General features: G+C 39.5%; 1 protein-coding gene across 1 annotated transcript in view; it reads left to right on the top strand.

Moving 5' to 3' along the window:
• LOC133538166 (contactin-associated protein-like 5) overlaps positions 1-20,991 on the top strand; it is a 309,867-nt gene that overhangs the window by 126,234 nt on the left and 162,642 nt on the right. The window contains exons 5-7 of the mRNA XM_061879527.1: positions 7,197-7,400; positions 14,328-14,515; positions 15,091-15,234. Coding sequence (XP_061735511.1) covers positions 7,197-7,400; positions 14,328-14,515; positions 15,091-15,234 — 536 coding nt within the window. The remainder of the gene's footprint in view (positions 1-7,196; positions 7,401-14,327; positions 14,516-15,090; positions 15,235-20,991) is intronic.

The raw sequence follows: 20,991 nt of genomic DNA, 5'->3' as shown, positions 1-20,991 counted from the left end.
TGTATAGTATGTTGTGTGTTGGAAAATCAGTTCAGTCTTTGCAGAATCTAGTGTAAGGTTGCACCCCAAAAAGTGTTAAGCCTGTAAGTATTGTACTTATTACGCACCAACTGTTTGATTGTGACATTTATCTTAGTTGTAGTTTTGATTAACAAATTTGGAGGCGTTGAAATCGCAATGTAAAATTGGAAGTGCTAATTTAGAGCATGTCAATAGCAAAGCTAATGTATATTAGCATCAAGCTAGCGCATTACATCGGACCATTTTTTTTGAGTGAATGGCTTTGTCTCATTTTCTTGTATGATGTTAGATGGCAGTAGTGTATAGTATATAGTGTGTTGGAAAGTCAGTTCAGTCTTTGCGGAATCTAGTCTAAGGTTGCGTCCCAAAAAGTTTTAAGCCTGTAAGTATTGTACTTATTACGCACCAGCTGTTTAATTGTGACGTTTATCTTAGTTGTAGTTTTGACCAAGAAATTTGGAGGCGTTGAATTCGCAATGTAAAATTGCGAGTGCTAATCAAGAGCATGTCAATAGCAAAGCAGTTCAATGTAATGCGTAATGTAATGGTTCAATGTAATGCGCTAGCATCAAGCTAGCGCATTACATTGAACCATTTTTTTGAGTCAATGGCTTTGTCCCATTTTCTTGTATGACATTAGATGGCAGTAGTGTATACTTTATGGTGTGTTGGAAAGTCAGTTCAGTCTTTGCAGAATCTTGTCTAAGGTGGCTCCCAAAAAGTCTTAAGCCTGTAAGTTTTGTAATTATTACGCGCCAGCTGTTTAATTGTGACGTGCTTTTTAATTGTAGTTTTCATTAACAAATTTGGAGGTGTTGAAATCGCTGTGTAAAATCACTAATGCCAATCAATAGCAAAGCCAATGCATGTTAGCCTAAAGCTAGCACATTTTTGGAAAAGTGGAGCTTTACTTTACATACACTGGAGTTCATTTGTTGGCATTGAAAATTGCAGTGGTGTCCAAAAGGAAGCCCAGGGGCCGTTTGCGGCCTGTAGCTATTTTTTAATGGCCTGCAGCACAATCATTAGCATTGTAATATTAGCATGATAGCTTTTTTTGCTAATTGGGCAGGTATACACTTCAGCGTCAAATGCTTTGTTACATGACAAATGATACCTGTTACGATGCAAAAATTTGTATGTTAGCTTTTATTTAGCTTTTTTTTTATATACCTCAGTTATGTTTTGGTACTTGATGCATGCTAACATTAGCATGCTAGCATTTTAAAAAATTCTTTCAGGTACACACTTTAGAGTAATATAATTTTGTATTTGACGCATGTTACGGGTAGCATTGTTGCATGCTTACATTATCTTGATAGCTTTTTTGACTAATTAAGCAGGTTTACACCTCAGTGTCAAATATTGTCGTATTTCACTAACTGCAAGCATGTTATTGTTAGCATGCTAGCCTTTTTGGCTCATTTCGCTCATATTTTTTGTTACTTGATGCTCTATGCGCGCTAACTGTTAGCATTTCAGTACGGCTTTGGCTTGACCGAATTCACACAAAAGTTCTACGGAAAGTGCATTTTCTAGTTTTTGGGGGAGGAGGGGGAAATCTAGATCATTTTTATCCGATTGTAATACCGTAAATCGGTCTGATATCAGCAATTAAAAACAAGTATCATATGACATGTACTTGCATGTAAAATGTGTGATATCATGTGTGATACAAGCAGTCCAGCAGTGTGTTTACTTGTGTGCGATATCCTGTGCGATACAAGCAGTCCCACAGCTTGTTCACTTGTGTGTGATATCACATGCGATACAACCAGTCTTGAAGCGTGTATACTTGTGTGCGATATCCTGTGTGATACAAGCAGTTCTGCAGTGTGTATACTTGTGTGTGATACAATAATTATTGCAGAGTGTTTACTTGTGTGTGATATCATGTGCGATACAAGCAGTCCTGCAGTTTGTTTTCTTGTGTGTGATATCATGTGCGATACAAGCAGTCCTGCAGCGTGTTTACTTGTGTGGGATATCATGTGCGATACAAACAATCCTGCAGTGTGTTTTCTTGTGTGGGATATCATGTACGGTACGAGCAGTCCCGCTGCTTGTTATTTGTGTGGAATATCATGTGCGATACAAGCAGCCCAGCAGCGTGTTGACTTGTGTGCAATATCCTGTGCAAAACAAGCAGTCCTGCAGCGTGTTTACTTGTGTGAAATATCATGTGCGTTACAAGCAGTCCTGTAGCGTGTTTGTTTGTGTGTGACATCAGGAGTGGTACAAGCGCACCTGCAGCGTGTTTACTTGTGTGGGATATCATGTGCGATACAAGCAGTCCTGCAGCATGTTTACTTGTGTGTGATATCATGTGCGATACAAACCATCCTGCAGCGTGTTTACTTGTGTGCAATATCATGTGCGATACCAGCAGTCCAGCAGCGTGTTTACTTGTGTGCGATATAATGTGCAATACAAGCAGTCCAGCAGCGTGTTTACTTGTGTGCAATATCATGTGCGATACCAGCAGTCCAGCAGCGTGTTTACTTGTGTGCGATATAATGTGCAATACAAGCAGTCCAGCAGCGTGTTTACTTGTGTGCGGTCTAATGTGCAATACAAGCAGTCCAGCAGCGTGTTTACTTGTGTGAAATATCCTGTGCAAAACAAGCAGTCCTGCAGCGTGTTTACTTGTGCGCGATATCATGTGCGATACAAACAGTCCAGCAGCCTGTTTACTTGTGTGCGATATCAGGTGTAGTACAAACGGTCCTGCAGCGTGTTTACTTGAATGGGATATCATGTGCGATACAAGCAGTCCTGCAGCATGTTTACTTGTGTGTGATATCATGTGCGATACAAGCAATCCTGCAGCATGTTTACTTGTGTGCGATATCATGTGCGATACAAGCAGTCCTGTAGCGTGTTTACTTGTGTGAAATATCCTGTGCAAAACAAGCAGTCCTGCAGCGTGTTTACTTGTGCGCGATATCATGTGCGATACAAGCAGTCCAGCAGCCTGTTTACTTGTGTGCGATATCAGGTGTGGTACAAACGGTCCTGCAGCGTGTTTACTTGAATGGGATATCATGTGCGATACAAGCAGTCCTGCAGCATGTTTACTTGTGTGTGATATCATGTGCGATACAAGCAATCCTGCAGCATGTTTACTTGTGTGCGATATCATGTGCGATACAAGCAGTCCTGTAGCGTGTTTACTTGTGTGTGATATCAGGTTTCTTGCAAGCGGTCCTGCAGCGTGTTTACTTGTGTCAGATATCGCGTGCGATAGAAACAATCCTGCAGCATGTTTTTTTGTGTGCGGCATCATGTGCCATACAAGCAGTCCCACAGCGTGTTTAATTGTGTAGGATATCATGTGCGATACAAGCAGTCCCACAGCGTGTTTAATTGTTTAGGATATCATGTGCGATACAAGCAGTCCTGCAGCCTGTTTTTCTTGTGCAAAGCTGAACAGCCAGTTAACATCTAAATGTCCTCCAATAAGCACATCATTTCTTTAATCGTTTACAAAATGTAAACATGCTATGCTGTAGGCTACTCGCAGCTACACAACAGCTAAACACACAAGCTCGACATTATGGATGTAACAATATGACAATTCCATATCACCGCCATTGTGACCAAAATGATCACTGTTGCCATCCATATTATTTTATTTTTTATTTGACTATTTTTATTACATTTACATTTGCAAAAGTTTTAGGTTGTTTTGTTGTTTTTTAACACACAAAAAAAGGAAAATCTGGTGTCGGGCGCTTCACTTCCATTTCATGCGACATCACACACGTTCACTTCTTGTAAAACATGAAATATTTCCAGTATCGATCCATCGCTCTGTGCTAAGAGAGCACAGCTTGTATGTTCAATGTCCACAAGAGAATATCTTAACGTGTGCTAGTGGTCATTTTCTTTCCTTAATGGTGTAATATCTTAATGTTTCTTCTATTCATATTCACATCTAAGCTGGCTCTCAAGCTGGTGCTAGCTTGCTTCTCCATGAAATAAGTAGTTTCACCAGTCCGTGAGTTTATCACAGTTTTACAATAATTCATTTAAAAATGTAATGCTAACCATCAAGAGTTGTACCGTGGTTTATCATTACTACTGTTTATCGTTACATCCCCACTAATCAGCTCGTTTCATTACAAACATGTTTCGAATAACTGTTTTCGCAAATTGCTTACACAGCAAGGCAGAAGTGTAAGCACATTTTCACTCAATTTACTGCATCACACTCTTCACTTTCTTTTTCTTTTTAAGGAATAAAAACAAGAGAAAAAATGCACTTTTTTCAATAAAAATTCTGTTTTTTTCTTTGTTTACATTTTGTTTAAGATAAAGAGAAATTTGCAAAAAAGAAAAAAGAAAACAAATCCCTCTTGTTACCTAAGTTTTTTTAAAAGAAAAAAGTAAAAAGAAACAATTGATAAAAAAGGAAAACATTTACTTATTTTTTTAAATGTATTTTAGCTCTCTTTTTATATTTATTTCAATTATTTTTACTTAATTTCAATTATTTTATTATTATTTTTTTGCTAAAAAAAAAAGAAAAATCATTTAAACTTTTAAAAAAATGTTTTTCTCTTTTTAATTTATTTTTTAAGGTTAAAAAAATACAAAACAGAAAAGGTAAAATAAAAAGAGAATTCCATCCATCCATCCGTCTTCTTCCGTTTATCCGAAATCGGGTCGCGGGGGCAGCAGCCTAAGCAGGGAAGCTCAGACTTCCCTCTCCCCAGCCACTTCCTCCAGCTCCTCCTGGGGGATCCCGAGGCGTTCCCAGGCCAGCCGGGAGACATAGTCTTCCCAACGTGTCCTGGGTCTTCCCCGTGGCCTCCTACCGGTCGGATGTGCCCTAAACACCTCCCTCGGGAGGCGCTCGGGTGGCATCCTGACCAGATGCCCGAACAACCTCATCTGGCTCCTCTCCATGTGAAGGAGCAGCGGCTTTACTTTGAGTTCCTCCTGGATGGTAGAGCTTCTCACCCTATCTGTACGGGAGAGCCCCAGCACACGGCGGAGGAAACTCATTTCGGCCGCTTTTACCCGTGATCTTATCCTTTCAGTCATGACCCAAAAGGTCATGTACATAGGTGAGGATGCAAATGTAGATCGACCGGTAAATTGAGAGCTTTGCCTTCCGGCTCAGCTCCTTCTCCGCCACAACGGATCGGTACAGCGTCCGCATTACTGAAGACGCCGCATCGATCCATCCGCCTGTCGATCTCACGATCCAATTTAAAAAGATAATTAAATGTATGTTCCCCTGTTTTTCCTTCTTTTTTAAAATGGAAAAAAAAGGAAAAAGAAAAAAAAAAGAACTTTGTTTTTTCCAAACAAATTTCTCTTGTTTTTCTACATTTCAGTTATTTTAAGGAAAAAAAGAGAAAAGGGAAAAATTATAAATAATCTTAACTTTGGTTGCTGTTTTTTAATTTTGCTTTTTAAGATAATAAGAGAAAAGAAAAAGGGGGGGAAAATCCTAACCTTTTTTCCAATGTTTTTTTTCTCTTTTTTTCTTTATTTTTTTTTTTAGTTTCAAAAAACAGAAAAATGAAAGGGGTACGTAAAAAGGAAAACATAATCTTAACCCATTTATCTACTTTTTCTCTCTCTCTTTTTTCTTTCTTAATTTGTTGAAGATAAAAATCTTCTAAGGGTAAGGTAAAAAACAACAGAAAAGGGAAAAAAGGGGTTAAAAAAGGAAAACATTATCTTAACCATTTCTTTTAATTTTTTGTCTCCTTTTTTAACATAAAAAAACTTCAAATGGATAAACATGTAAAAAGAAGAAAGAAAGAAATTACCTTAACCTTTTTTCTTACTTTTTCTTTAACTTATTTTTAAGATAAAAAAAAAAAAGTGAAAAAAGGAAAAAAAATATCTTAACGGGGCGTTAAGGCATGATGGCATGGGTAGAGCGGCCTTGCCAGAAACCTGAGGGTTGCAGGTTTGCTCCCCGACTCTTTACATCCAAATTGCTGCCGTTGTGTCCTTGGGCAGGACACTTCACCCTTGCCCCCAGTCCCGCTCTCACTGTGAATGAATGATGAATGATAAGTGGTGGTTGGAGTGGCCGTAGGCGCAAACTGGCAGCCATGCTTTTGTCAGTCTTGTCCGGGCCAGCTGTGGCCATGAAAGCAGCTTACCACCACCAGGTGTGAATGAATGATGGGTTCTCACTTCTCGTTGAAGCGCTTTGAGTGTCTAGTAAACCGCTATGTAAATGTAATAAAGAAAAGATTTAATCTTAACAAAATTGATATTAACTTAACAAATGATTGTGACCATGAGGTGTCGGCATAAAAACAACAATTACCAGTCCACTTCAACATCTATGGTGGCAGGGTATGCTACGTGTCTGCAGGCCATACTTGCCAACCTTGAAACCTCCGAGTCGGGAAATGGGGAGGGTTGGTGGTAGCGGGGGTGTATATTGTAGCATCCGGGAAGAGTTAGTGCTGCAAAGGATTCTGCAGATATGTTCTGTTGTGTTTATGTTGTGTTACGGTGCGGATGTTCTCCCGAAATGTGTTTGTCATTCTTGTTTGGTGTGGGTTCACAGTGTGGCGCATATTTGTAACAGTATTTAAGTTGTTTATACGGCCACCCTGAGTGTGACCTGTATGGTTGTTGACCGAGTCTGCCTTGCGTTCACTCGTGTGTGTGAAAAGCCGCATATTTTATGTGCCGACACGCTGTTTGTATGGTGGAAAAGCAGACATGACGACAGGTTGTAGAGGACGCTAAATGCAGTGCCTTTAAGGCACGCCCTCAATATTGTTGCCCGGGTGTAAATTGGGAGAAATTTGGGAGAATGGTTGCCCCGGGAGATTTTCGGGAGGGGCACTGAAGTTCGGTAGTCTCCCGGAAAAATCGGGAGGGTTGACAAGTACGCTGCAGGGACCCTCAGTGTCCGGGGGTACGACAACGAGGTGGATGTCGGATCAGATTTCCTGGGATTGAATGATTAAATAGTGGATTATTCTTAGACACGCCAACAATTCACAGAATCAAACCTCCTCTGGAAGACAATATTGAATTCAGACTGCATGGAAAGAAGTGCACAAAAAGACATTTTCATAACGCATCATGATGAAGCAAATACTGATTCCTAATGAGCTTTGATAAAGACAATTAGACGGCCTAATGTCAGGAACATCTGCCTCAACCTGCCCTGTCTCCCTCCCCGACAGAGTCCTACGTGGCCGACTTTGACGGCAGGAGTTCTTTGCTGTATCGATTCAACCAGAAGTCCATGTCCACGGTGAAAGATGTCATCTCGCTGCTCTTCAAGAGTCAGCGGGCCGACGGCGTTCTGCTGCACGGCGAGGGCCAGAGAGGAGACTACATCACTCTGGAACTTCATCGGGGGAAACTGGACCTCTACCTTAACCTGGGTGAAAAACCAATCCACCTCACACTTTTGTTGTATGTTCACATTCATGAAGACTAAGGCATCATATAAGTGTGTAACTGAAGCACGCAGGCCACGCGGCTTGTGCTCAATTAGCGATTAGCATTAGAATCATGCTGACTGTGCTTCTTCACCTTCATTTATTGACTTTATTGACATCGCTACTTACACCTGTCCTAGTGCTCCTAAACAACAAGCATGGGCATCGTTCACATTTAAACGCATATGGTACCGGTACTCAACGACACCAATTTGCTGAATCTAGTATTTTGTTGCGCCCTACAAAGTGTTAATACTGTAAGTGTTGTACTTATTACACACCAGCTGTTTGATTGCAACGTGCATCTTAGTCGTAGTTTTCATTGACAAATTTGGAGGTGTTAAAATCGCCATGTTAAATTGATAATACGAACCAGTAGCTAGTCAATAACAAAGACAACGTATATTAGCATCAAATTAGCGCATTACATTGGAGTATTTTTCAGTCAACTGCTTGTCTCATTTTAATGTATGGCGTTATATGGCAGTGGTGTATAGTTTATGGTGTGTTTGCTCATCAGTTCAGTCTTTGGTGAATCTAGTCTTTTGTTGCACCCAAAAAGTGTTATCTCTGTAAGGATTGTAGTTATTATGTACCAGCTGTTTGATTGTAACGTGGGTCTTAATTGTAGTTTTGATTGACAAATTTGGAGGTGTTGGAATCGCCATGTAGTATCGCTAATGCTAAGCAGTTGCATGTCCATAGCCAATCCAGTGTATATTAGCATTAGGTTAACACATTAAAAAATTGGAGCGTTTTTCAGTCAACTGCTTTGTCTCATTTTAATGTATGGCGTTATATGGCAGTGGTGTATAGTTTATGGTGTGTTGGCTTGTCAGTTCAGTCTATGGTGAATCTAGTCTTTTGTTGCGCCCTAAAAAGTGTTAATCCTGTAAGTATCCTACTTACAGGTACTGGGGACGGCGTGGCGCAGTGGGAGAGTGGCCGTGCGCAACCCGAGGGTCCCTGGTTCAATCCCCACCTAATACCAACCTCGTCACGTCCGTTGTGTCCTGAGCAAGACACTTCACCCTTGCTCCTGATGGATGCTGGTTAGCGCCTTGCATGGCAGCTCCCTCCATCAGTGTGTGTGAATGTGTGTGTGAATGGGTAAATGTGGAAGTAGTGTCAAAGCGCTTTGAGTACCTTGAAGGTAGAAAAGCGCTATACAAGTACAACCCATTTATTTATTTATTAAATCCCAGCTGTTTGATTGTAACATTGATCTTAGTTGTAGTTTTGTTTGACAAATTTGGAGGCGTTGAAATCGCCATGTAAAATCGCTAATGCAAAGCAGTAGCATGTCCATAGCAAAGCTAGTGTATATTAGCATCAAGCTAGCGCATTACATTGGAGTGTTTTTCAGTCAACTGCTTTGTCTCATTTTTATGTGAGGCGTTAGATGGCAGAATAGTTTATAGTGTGTTGGCTCGTCGGCTCAGTCTTTTTAGTCTTTTGTTGTTCCCTACAATGTGATAATCCTGTAAGTAGTGTCCTTTTAAGCTCCAGCTGTTTGATTGTGTATTAGTTGTATCATTTATTAACATATTTAGAGGTGTTGAAATCGCCATGTAAAATTACTAATGCTAATCAGTAGCTTTTCAATAGCAAAGCCAATGTATATTAGCATCAAGTTAGCCCAATTTTGGAAAATTGGAGTGATACTTTGCGCCCTAAAAGTGTCAATACTGTAAGTATTGTACTTATTACACACCAGCTGTTTGATTGTAACGTGCGTCTTTGTCGTAGTTTTCATTGACAAATTTGGAGGTGTTGAAATCGCCATGTAAGATCGCTAATGCTAAGCAGTAGCATGTCAATAGCAAAGCCAGTGTATATTAACATCAAGTTAGCATATTACATTGGGACGTTTTTCGGTCAACTGTTTTGTCTCATTTTAATGTATGGCGTTAGATGGCAGTAGTGTATAGTGTATGGCGTATTGGCTCGTCGGTTCTATCTAGTCTTTTGTTGTGCCATAAAAAGTGTTAATCCTGTAAGTATTGTACTTATTACGCACCAGCTGTTTGATTGTACCATGTGTCTTAATTGTAGTTTTCACCGACAAATTTGGAGGTGTTGAAGTTGCAATGTAAAATCGCTAATGCTAATCAGTAACATGTCATTAGCAAATCCAATATATATTAACATCCAGCTTGCATAATTTTGGAAAATTGGAACCTTACTTTGCTTACGCTGGGGCGTTTTTCGATTAAGTTGCTTTTTGGGCATTGAAAATTGCAACACTACCAAATGTAACAAGGCACATTTGGATTTTATGTAAATCAGTGCCCGGTTGGACCGGCGGGATTCAATCAGTGCCAGAAAAAGTACTAGATTTGGTACCCATCCATGGTTGTAATTAGTTCCAAAATGTCAGACAAAATCTAAATCATGCAAAAAAAAAACTAAGCAATTTTTCCCTTAATCCCAATCCAATGAGTCTGTACCAGACACCCAAAAGTATGAAGACAAAACAGGAGTTATGGAGAAGGAATATGAATGAAATGTAACAAATAAACATAACTTCTATTGAAGACTTGTTGGTGTTAACAGTGATGAGGGAGGAGGAGAGTTTATAACTTTGTACTTTCTTGTATACATTAGTCTTCAAAATGTTTTTATATGTAAAACAATACAGTTTTTTATAACTTGAAAATATGAATCCAGATAAAAATAAATCAAATAAAAACTAAGTATAAAATACATGTATAAAAAAACTATAATAATAAAAAACATTGATTAATAAGAACTTTTATGTGTAAAAAAAAAAAAGTATAATTTAATTATGTAAATTGAAAAAAAAAAAGTACATATATATGTACATATGTATATATGTATATTTATATAAATAATAAAAAATTTTAAGTATTAAGATATGTAACCTTTTTTACATGTAAACATTTTGAAATATATATATGCACGTATATCTGCGTGTGTGTGTGTGTATGTATGTATATACATATATATATGTGTATATATGTAGGTGTGGGAAAAAATCACAAGACTACTTCATCTATATGTGTATATATATATGTGTGTATATATATATACATATATATATATATATATATATATATATATATATATATATATATATATATATATATATATATATATATATATATATATATATATATATAAATAAAACATGTTTAAATGTACCCCGCCACCCCAAAGGGCATAAACGGTAGGAAACAGATGGATGGATGTTTAAATATAAAAAAAAGTTACGTATTTTTATACACACATATCTATATATATATATATATATATATATATATATATATATATATATATATATATATATATTTTTTATATATATATATATATTTTGTATATATATATATATATATATATATATATACATTTCTAAATGATTATATGTAAAACAAATATGTAAATATTTTCATGATTTAAAGAATTAATACAAATAAAAACAGATAAAATTGAAAATAGGTGCAATAAAAAATATGAATAATTAAAAAACATATACATTTATATTTCAAAATGTGTATATGTAAAAAATATACATAATTTTATAATTTGAAAAAGTGAATCCAAATGAAATGAAATTAAATAAAAAAGAAATCCAATCAAACAACAATAAAAAAATTATAATATATATATATACATATATATATATATGTGTGTGTGTGTATATATATATACATATATGTATATATGTATATATATATATATATATATATATATATGTTCATGGCTGGTGAGGCACTGACTTCATCATAGTCAGATTTATAAACATATGAACCCTATAGAGTATCTTATTCACCATTTGATTGGCAGCAGTTAACGGGTTATGTTTAAGAGCTCATACCAGCATTCTTCCCTGCTTGGCATTTAGCATCAAGGGTTGGAATTGGGGGTTAAATCACTAAAAATGATTCCCGGCCGCTGCTGCTCACTGCTCCCCTCACCTCCCAGGGGGTGAACAAGGGGATGGGTCAAATGCAGAGGACAAATTTCACCACACCTAGTGTGTGTGTGACAATCACTGCTACTTTAACTTAATGTAGCAGGTACTTCAGCTAGTATAGTAGAAGTTCTCAATATTTGGGCTAATCAGAAGTCTACAATACGACTCGGAGACAGTAGGACAGACACAATTAAATACTTTAAATGATACTGGTGTTATTTAAACATGTACAGTGCAACAACTAGTGGACAGGCATTAATAGGAATGGCCATTCAAAACAAAAGAAAAAAAGAGAAAGGAATCTCAACAAACAATGTTGGTTTAGTTCAGGTAATTCATAAAAAGTAATATCAAAAGTTCTTCAAGTTTATAGGAGCCATATGAGACTGATCGCAGTCCATATGTGCATTCGCAGTTCATACAACCACACGGGTTGGCGTGGTGGATATGGCAGTTGGTAGTGAATGTTCAGTTTATGGGCAGATTGTGTATGAGGTAGTTCAAAATGCTGCAGAGCAATGAAGTGCGGCAAGGGGTTCGGCTATAAGCCGCCTACCGGCCCGACCAGAGCAGGTGGAATTCAGGGGTTGAGGAGGTGGAGATCCTTGGGCTCGGCTCGAGGTCTATCTACAGCTCGCCATCCAAGACTTAGGGACCTGGCCTACGTAAACACAGGACCCGGAGTTCAATCAATGTGTGCACATAAATATCAACATTAAGTCATCTATCGTTTGAACTTCAATAAATAAATGACACTTATGATTATCATTATTGGCGATAATACTGCTAACATTAACAATATTAAACAATCACATGTATGTAGAAAATAACAAGCACGACGGTACAAAGTGTTGTCACTATGACAGGTGTAACACAGTGTTTTCACTATGACAGGTGTAACACAGTGTTGTCACTATGACAGGTGTAACACAGTGTTTTCACTATGACAGGTGTAACACAGTGTTTTCACTATGACAGGTGTAACACTGTGTTGTCGCTATGACAGGTGTAACACAGTGTTGTCACTATGACAGGTGTAACACAGTGTTGTCACTATTACAGGTGTAACACAGTGTTTTCACTATGACAGGTGTAACACAGTGTTGTAACTATGACAGGTGTAACACAGTGTTTTCACTATGACAGGTGTAACACTGTGTTGTCGCTATGACAGGTGTAACACAGTGTTGTCACTATTACAGGTGTAACACAGTGTTGTCACTATGACAGGTCTAAGACAGTGTTGTCACAATGACAGGTGTAACCGCGCTCCAGTGGCGGTGTTCATTCATTGTCTTTACTGTAGCATAAAAAATGCAGATGGCCTTAAAACGCCATAATACTCAGTCACCATATTTAAGTACCAAAAATAAAGACTCTCCATTAATATAAATTCAATCGGATCAGAAACATTGGAGGAAACGGGATTAAAACCCAATGCTAACCGCCCATATAAAATACATGGGTACGGCTAGTAGCTACTATTAGCAAAAAAATTCACTTACCAACTTGGCTTAATATCTCAACATCGACACACTCTTTTGTCGCAACTCGGCCCTGATGGTCGGCACCTATAAGTTTACAATTAGTTGTAAAATGTTGGACGGTTGTTTTTACGATATGCAGGCAAACGACAACTTTAAAAAATACCGGCTTCAGATGTCCCCGGGCCTAGCCTGGTCGCAAGAATGATCTCTGGGATCACTAGCGCCCTCTACCACCAGGAGGCCAGAGAACAGGTGTCTCACACAGTGCGTCTTCACAGCCGTTTTATGATTGCCCAGCACAAGAAATACGTTACACACATATAGTTGTTGACAAAATACACTGTACATTATATACCTCAGCTAATTAAACTATGGAAATGTATAATATAATTCATATAGCAATACAGTCTCACTGCACAGCAGCCAGCAGTTAGCCAAGTCATTGCGCAATCTATAGGGAGGCTCAACTGGCTGTGACTGACCGCAAGTCTCTTCTCTGTATTTTAACGGCAAATGTGAAAATTCAGCGATTTTGAATAAGAATAATCTAAAACTGGTGAAGTTAAATAGAAAATAACTTTATAGTATAATCACTGGATACATATTTTAATTTAATTATTTGTTTTTCTTTTTACATTTTTTTTAGTTCCACGATGGCAAGTGATGCCCCGCCTCACCTGCCTCCCCTGACTGCACGTCACTGCATATATATATATATATATATATATATATATATATATATATATATATATATATATATATATATATATATATATATATAGTAGTCAGGGTTCAATCTTTCTGTGTCGAGTTTCCATGTCCTCCCCGTGAATGCGTGGGTTCCCTCCGGGTACTCCGGCTTCCTCCCACCTCCAAAGACATGCACCTGGGGATAGGTTGATTGGCAACACTAAATTGGCCCTAGTGTGTGAATGTGAGTGTGAATGTTGTCTGTCTATCTGTGTTGGCCCTGCGATGAGGTGGCGACTTGTCCAGGGTGTACCCCGCCTTCCGCCCGATTGTAGCTGAGATGGATATATATATTTTTATATTTCTATTTTTTAATTTTTTTAAAGGTTTTTTTTTTTTTAAATGCTGCCAAGTTTCCTTTGACTCATTTTTTAGTCTAGATTCCAGTGGGATATTGGTTGATATATTGGTTTTATTTTTTAATCAGTCGTTGTTGGAGCTAAGGATATTTGAATATTGTTTTTAATATTGTTTTTAATAATGTTGTGCAGCACTCTTGAAACATTTATATTGTTTAAATGTGGTATACAAATAAAGTGGATTGGATTGGATTGGGATGGCAGGCAGAGTTGGCAATTTCAGACGCCAAATTTTCTAGTGCACTAAAAACAATACCGGTTCCCACCTTTCACTAAAAAGATTCGTTCAGAAGACTAGATTCCATCACTCACGTCCCCTTCCCCTGTTTTCCTGCAGACGACAGCCACCCCAGCTCCAGTGGCTCCCCCCGCGTGGCTGTGACCGTGGGCAGCCTGCTGGACGACCAGCGCTGGCACGCCGTCCACGTGGAGCGCTTCAACACGAACGTCAACCTGACGCTGGACTCCCACACGCGTCACTTCCAAACACGCGGCGAGGCCCACTCGCTGGAGGTAGACTACGAGGTGAGCGCACACAAGTGCACTTCATGTTCCGAGGTCATCTTCCCCCCACCGCTAAGAAAGCAAAGTATGGATGACGTGGCGTCCTCCTTCTGCATAATGCATGGCGCCAAGTATATATTCAGGATCCCTTTCAAGCTTCCTTCTTTTAAAAGCAGTCAGCCGGACATAATGCGCTCAGCTCATGCGGCTAGCATTAATTAGCTGGCCAAAGCTGATAAAATCTCAACTGTTAAAAGAGACGTCTCAGCTGCGTGCGCCGAGCAAGAGCAGGCGGGCATAAGTAATGGCCCAATTCCTGAAAACCCTACCTTTTTAATGACCACAAACTCCTCGTCATTAATAATCTGATGCCAGGAGCTTCCCGGAAAGTCTTTAGCCAAGCGGCTGCAGGGATTTCTTTGGCTTCCGCATTCAGAGAAGATGAGTTGAGGTCAGAGTCTCTCTTCCCAACCCACTTCGGAAAGCCTTTTCGATGCCGCTTTCTCCGGGAAAGTAAGGAGTGAGCGTTGAAATCAAGGACGTGGCATGTTTTGAAACCCTTTGAGCATCTTCCGCTGAACTTTTTCTCGCCACAGCTGAGCTTCGGTGGGATCCCGCTTCCCGGAAAGCCCGGCACGTTCCTCAGGAAGAACTTCCACGGGTGCGTGGAAAACCTGTACTACAACGGCATCAACGTCATAGACCTGGCCAAACGACGCAAGCCACAGATACACAGCGTGGTACGTAGCCCTTTCTCTCACTTTTTACCAAAGGCCTGAACAAAACCAGTCTGAGGGCCTTGGAGCAGGAATGGACGTCTGTAATAATTCATTATAGCAACTTTGAAGAAGGGTGTACCTCAAGGGTCTGTCCTTGAACCACTCTTGTTTTGTAGTCCTGTTTTACTCGCATGGCTTTTTGCTCGTCCCATACTTCAAAGTAAGAATACTATGACCGTATTCCCAGACTATAAAGCGCACCCAGTAAATATTTTTTTTTTAAAAGTGTTTTTTCAAAAATTAGCGGCAGATACACTATGTTGCCAAAAGTATTTGGCCACCCATCCAAATGATCAGGTGAATAAAATCTATCACTTAGGTATGGAGACTGTTTCTACAAACATTTGTGAAAGAATGGGCCGCTCTCAGGACCTCAGTGATTTCCAGCGTGTCAAGTCAAGTCAATTTTATTTATATAGCACGTTTACAACAACTTTTAAATTGAACCAAAGTGCTTTACGGGTTAAAAAAGCATAGAGTAAAAGAAACAGAAAACAAACAAAGAACATATACAAAGAATGAACTGAACAAAATAGTGCAAATAGCAATACAGTAAAAGGGGTCGAATAAAAAGTAAAAAATGTGTTAAATAAAAATCATAGTAATAAAAAGTGCGACAAATAGAAAAAATAAAACTAAAGCGAAGGGGTGGGGGGGTAGGACAAGAAATGGTGGCCTAGTGGGCAGACTCAGCTCAGGTCAAAGGCCAGCGAGAAGAGGGAGGGCTTAAGAAGGGTTGGAACTGTCATAGGATGCCACCTGTGCAACAAATCCAGTCAGGAAATTTCCTCGCTCCCAAATATTCCAAAGTTAATTGTTGGCTTTATTTTAAGAAAATGGAAGAGTTTGGGAACAACAGCAACTCAGCCACCATATGGTAGGCCACGTAAACTGACAGGGAGGGGTCAGCGGATGCTGAAGTGCATAGTGCAAAGAGGTCGCCCACGTCAGTTACTACAGAGCTCAAAACTTCATGTGACCTTCCAATTAGCCCACGTACAGTACACAGAGAGCGTCTTGGAATGGGTTTCCATGGCAGAGCAGCTGCATCTAAGCCATACATCACCAAGTCCAATGCAAAGCGTGGGATGCAGTGGTGTAAAGCACGTCGCCACTGGACTCTAGAGCAGTGGAGACACCTTCTCTGGAGTGATGAATCCTGATTTTCCATAAGGCAATCTGATGGATGAGTCTGAGTTTGGAGGTTGCCAGGAGAACGGTACATTTCGGATTGCATTCTGGCGAGTTTGAAATTTGGTGTAGGAGGAATTATGTTGCGGGGTTGTTTTTCAGGAGTTGGGCTTGGCCCCTTAGTTCCAGTGAAAGGAACTTTGAATACTCCAGGATACCAAAACATTTTGGACAATTCCATGTTCCCAGCCTTGCTCCCGAGCTTGTGGGAACAGTTTGGACCTTCCTCTTCCTCTTCCAACATGACTGTGCACCAGTGTACAAAGCAAGGTCCATAAAGACATGGATGACAGAGTCTGGTGTGGATGAACTTGACTGGCATGCAAAGGTCCTGACCTGAACCCGATAGAACACATTTGGGATGATTTAAAACGGAGACTGAGAGCCAGGCCTTCTCGACCAACATCAGTGTGTGACCTCACCAATGCGCTTTTGGAAGAATGGTGGAAAATTCCTATAAACACACTACGCAACCTTGTGGACAGCCTTACCAGAAGAGTTGAAGCTGTAATAGCTGCGAAAGGTGGACTCACATCATATTGAACCATATGGGTTAATGGAATGGCACTTCAAGTTCATATGTGAGTCAAAGCAGGTGGCCAAATACTTTTGGCAATATAGTGTATATACGTTTTGAAAGGAGTTATTTACACAGAAATGTTTTGTAAATGTTCATTTACTTACCTCAAGTGTTTACAAACGGTAAAATGGGTGATCAAACAAAACAGAAGTTGTTGGCTGTTATCAGAGAAAAAAATCTATATATAAATGTAAGAAAAAAATTGCGGCTTAAAGTCCGGAATTTACGAAAATCGATTTTTAATTTTTTTTTGTCGAGTAAGAATCGAGAATTACAATTTAATAGAAAATTTGTTTTGTTTTTTGCCTCCCCTAAAATCTCCGGAGTGTGACGTTTTTTTTAGCAGAGTAGTTTTATTTTATGGTGGTTCATTTCCTTTAAGACCACTTTCAAGTTGTCCGGAATGAAGTGAAGTGAATTATATTTATATAGCGCTTTTTCTCTAGTGATTCAAAGCGCTTTACATAGTGACACCCAATATCTAAGTTACATTTAAAGCAGTGTGGGTGGCACTGGGAACAGGTGGGTAAAGTGTCTTTCCCAAGGACACAACGGCAGTGACCAGGATGGCGGAAGCGGGGATCGAACCTGGAACCCTCAAGTTGCTGGCACGGCCACTCGACCAACCGAGCTATAACACCTTTAAACATTTCCCGTACAATTGTTTTCTGTGTTTCAAACGAGAACCCCTTGGACGTCAAACCAGGAATGGGTTTTTTTTGGACTTTGGAGCTTTTTTTGGCTACATTTATTAAGTCGATTGTTGAGCTTTTCTGTATTTGTTGTTTGAGGGGCTGAAAAACAAATCATCTATTAGGCTCGCTGCTGAGGTTTTAAGGTGACAGCGCCTTGTTGTGGTTTGTTACAAAAGTCCAATCGTCACATTTTGGCATTTTTAGCAGAAAATTGGATGGCGAAATCCTTAAAGCGTCCATCATTTCCAACGCGATGCAGCGATTTGGAGAGTCCCCCCCCTCGCTCCGACAATCAGACGGCGACCCCCGCTAACCTCCGGCTGGATGCGGCGCCGGCCTTTAAAGTCTGATTGGAGCGCAGAAAGTCCTTTACGGACAACAAAAGCGGGGAGGCGTGATGGAGGCTGTAATGGAATTTCAATGGGACAATCTCCCTCAGGTTGATGGAGGGGAATCTCATTGTGAGTCAAGGAGCCGGCGATTGCTCCACGCTGCCCCGCGGGGGCCACAATAACGCCACCACCGCCGGGCGTCACGGAGAGACACCGCCCTGCACAATTCGCTCTCACTTGAAATTGAACTCATTTGCGTTGGGAAGCCATAAATGAAGTGTTTGGGTTTTATGTGTGGTATTTTTACTTCTATGACATTCATATGACCTTTTGGTTGGCATACGACCTTGACAGCACTTGAGGTGGATGCTCAGGCACAACATAAAGGAACCTTGCACACGAGCCGTGACATTTGCTCGTTGAAACTCTCAAAATAAACTTCAATTCATGTCTTTATTTAAAGGCCTACTGAAACCCACTACTACCCACCAATTGGTCGGATAGTTTATATATCAATGATGAAATATTAACATTGCAACACATGCCAATACGGCCTTTTTAGTTTACTAAATTGCAATTTTAAATTTCCCGGGAGTTTTTTCTTGAAAACGTCGGGTAATGATGACGTGTACTCTTGACGTCACGGGCTGTTAGGAATATGAGCGCTGTACACACACACAGCTAAAAGTCGTCTGATTTAACGGCATAATTACACAGTATTTTAGAGATCTGTGTTGCTGAATCTTTTGCAATTTGTTCAATTAATATTGGAGGAGTAAAAATAGAAAGATGGAGTTGGGAAGCTTTAACCCTTAGCCACACAAACACACGGTGATTCCTTGTTTAAAATTCACATAGGTGAAACTTTACTATGGATCACAGCGGACATGGATCCCAACCGAATGTCAACCAGCAGGTTTCGGTGAGAAAATTGTGGTAAAAAGTCGCTTCTTACCGGATATCAGTTGAGCTTGTGCCGCCCATAAAGCTGCCGTCGACTTCCCTGAGACATTGGCGTCAAAACCAGGCCGTGGACGTACACTTCCGACTATCAGGTACTGTTAAACTCACTAAAACACTAGCAACACAATAGAAAGATAAGGGATTTCCCAGAATTATCCTAGTAAATGTCTCTAAAAACAAATGAATCCGTCTCAATGCAGTCGCGTTTTGTTTTTTTTAGTCCGTCGCTATCAATATCCTCAAACACAAATCTTTCATCCTCGCTCAAATTAATGGGGAAATTGTCGTTTTCTCGGTCCGAATAGCTGTTTTTGTTGGAGGTTCCCATTAAAATCAATGTGAATATGTAAGGAGCCATCAACATGTGACGTCATCGTCTGCGACTTCCAGTAGAGACAAGGCTTTTCTCTTAGCACCGAAAGTTGCGAACTTTATCGTGGATGTTCTCTACTAAATCCTTTCAGCAAAAATGTGGCAATATCGCGAAATGATCAAGTATGACACAAAGAATTGACCTGCTATCCCCGTTTAAATAAGAAAATCTCATTTCAGTAGGCCTTTAACTCTAAATGTGATGAGTCACGTGTCAATTTAATCCATCTCAGATTTCTCCAAAAGGACTCAAAATCACAGGAGTATTTAGCATAAAATTTGCAAATTTGCTCCTCAATTATTCCACCCCTAGTTGGCATGCTAATATTAGCATGGTAGTATTTAGCATTTGTGGTATGACTCAAGGCGCACAGGTGAGAAATTGCCTCGAAAAATGAGCCTGCTAACCTTAGCCAAATAACAATTAGCATGTGTCACACCAAGTCAAATGAGTCTGAGGCATACAGCTGAGAAAGGCACAAAAAGTTAGTACGCTAACAGTTAGCATGTGTCGCATACCAAGTCATATGACTCAATGCGTACAGCTGAGAAATTGTCTCAAAAAGTTAGCATGTTAACATTAGCATGCTAACAGTTAGCATGTGTCACATACCAAGTTATATGATTCTGAAGCGTACACCTGAGAAATTGGCTCGGAAAGTTAGCATGCTAACGGTTAGAATGCGTCACATACCAAGTTATATGACTCTAAGGTGTACAACTGAGAAATTGGCTCGAAACGTTAGCATGTTAACAGTTAGCATGTGTCACATACCAGGTTATATGACTTTGTGGCGTATAGCGGAGAAAATCAATCAAAAAGTTAGCATGGTAACTTTTTGATTTATAAGTATAAGCATAAGTCGCATTTTCCCCAAAAATTTGACTTATACTCCATTGCAACGTATATATATGTTTTTTTCCTTCTTTATTATGCATTTTCGGCCGGTGCGACGTATACTCCGGAGCAACTTATAATACGAAAATTACGGTACATAACATGTACATAACATGTACATACCTAACATGTAGAAACATAACATGTACATACATAACATGTACTGTAATTTTCGGACTATAGTCCTTTATTTTTCTCAAAAATCGCCAGTGCGACTTATAAGCCGGTGCGCCTAATGTACGGAATAATTCTGGTTGTGCTTACCGACCTCGAAGCAATTTTATTTGGTACATGGTGTAATAAGTGTGACCAGTAGATGGCATTCACACATAATAGATACGTGTGGACTGCCTTTTGGCTCAAATAAACAACACCAAAACATTAAATGTTCCATTGAAAATATAGAACATTACACACTGTGCTCAAAAATCTGTCAAAATGTTTTAGTACGGCTTTGAAGCCGCATCGCTTGATGGACTGTCGGCCCATTACAGCTCCCGTAGTCAGAGATACAAGTTTTACTCTTCAGGCTTTGTCAAAATGATAGCTTCTTTTCACCTCCAGAGTCAGGGTAATTCAATATCTACAATAACTAAATTAGTCGGCGAGAAAGGTTAAAAAAAAAGGAACAACCGAAAGTAGGAAAACACAAAAACAATGACAAACTATAATTAGCGCTGTAGATGC

The sequence above is a fragment of the Nerophis ophidion genome, linkage group LG19, assembly GCF_033978795.1.
Source record: "Nerophis ophidion isolate RoL-2023_Sa linkage group LG19, RoL_Noph_v1.0, whole genome shotgun sequence".
Taxonomy (NCBI): domain Eukaryota; kingdom Metazoa; phylum Chordata; class Actinopteri; order Syngnathiformes; family Syngnathidae; genus Nerophis; species Nerophis ophidion.
This window is presented reverse-complemented; position numbering and strand designations above follow the sequence as displayed.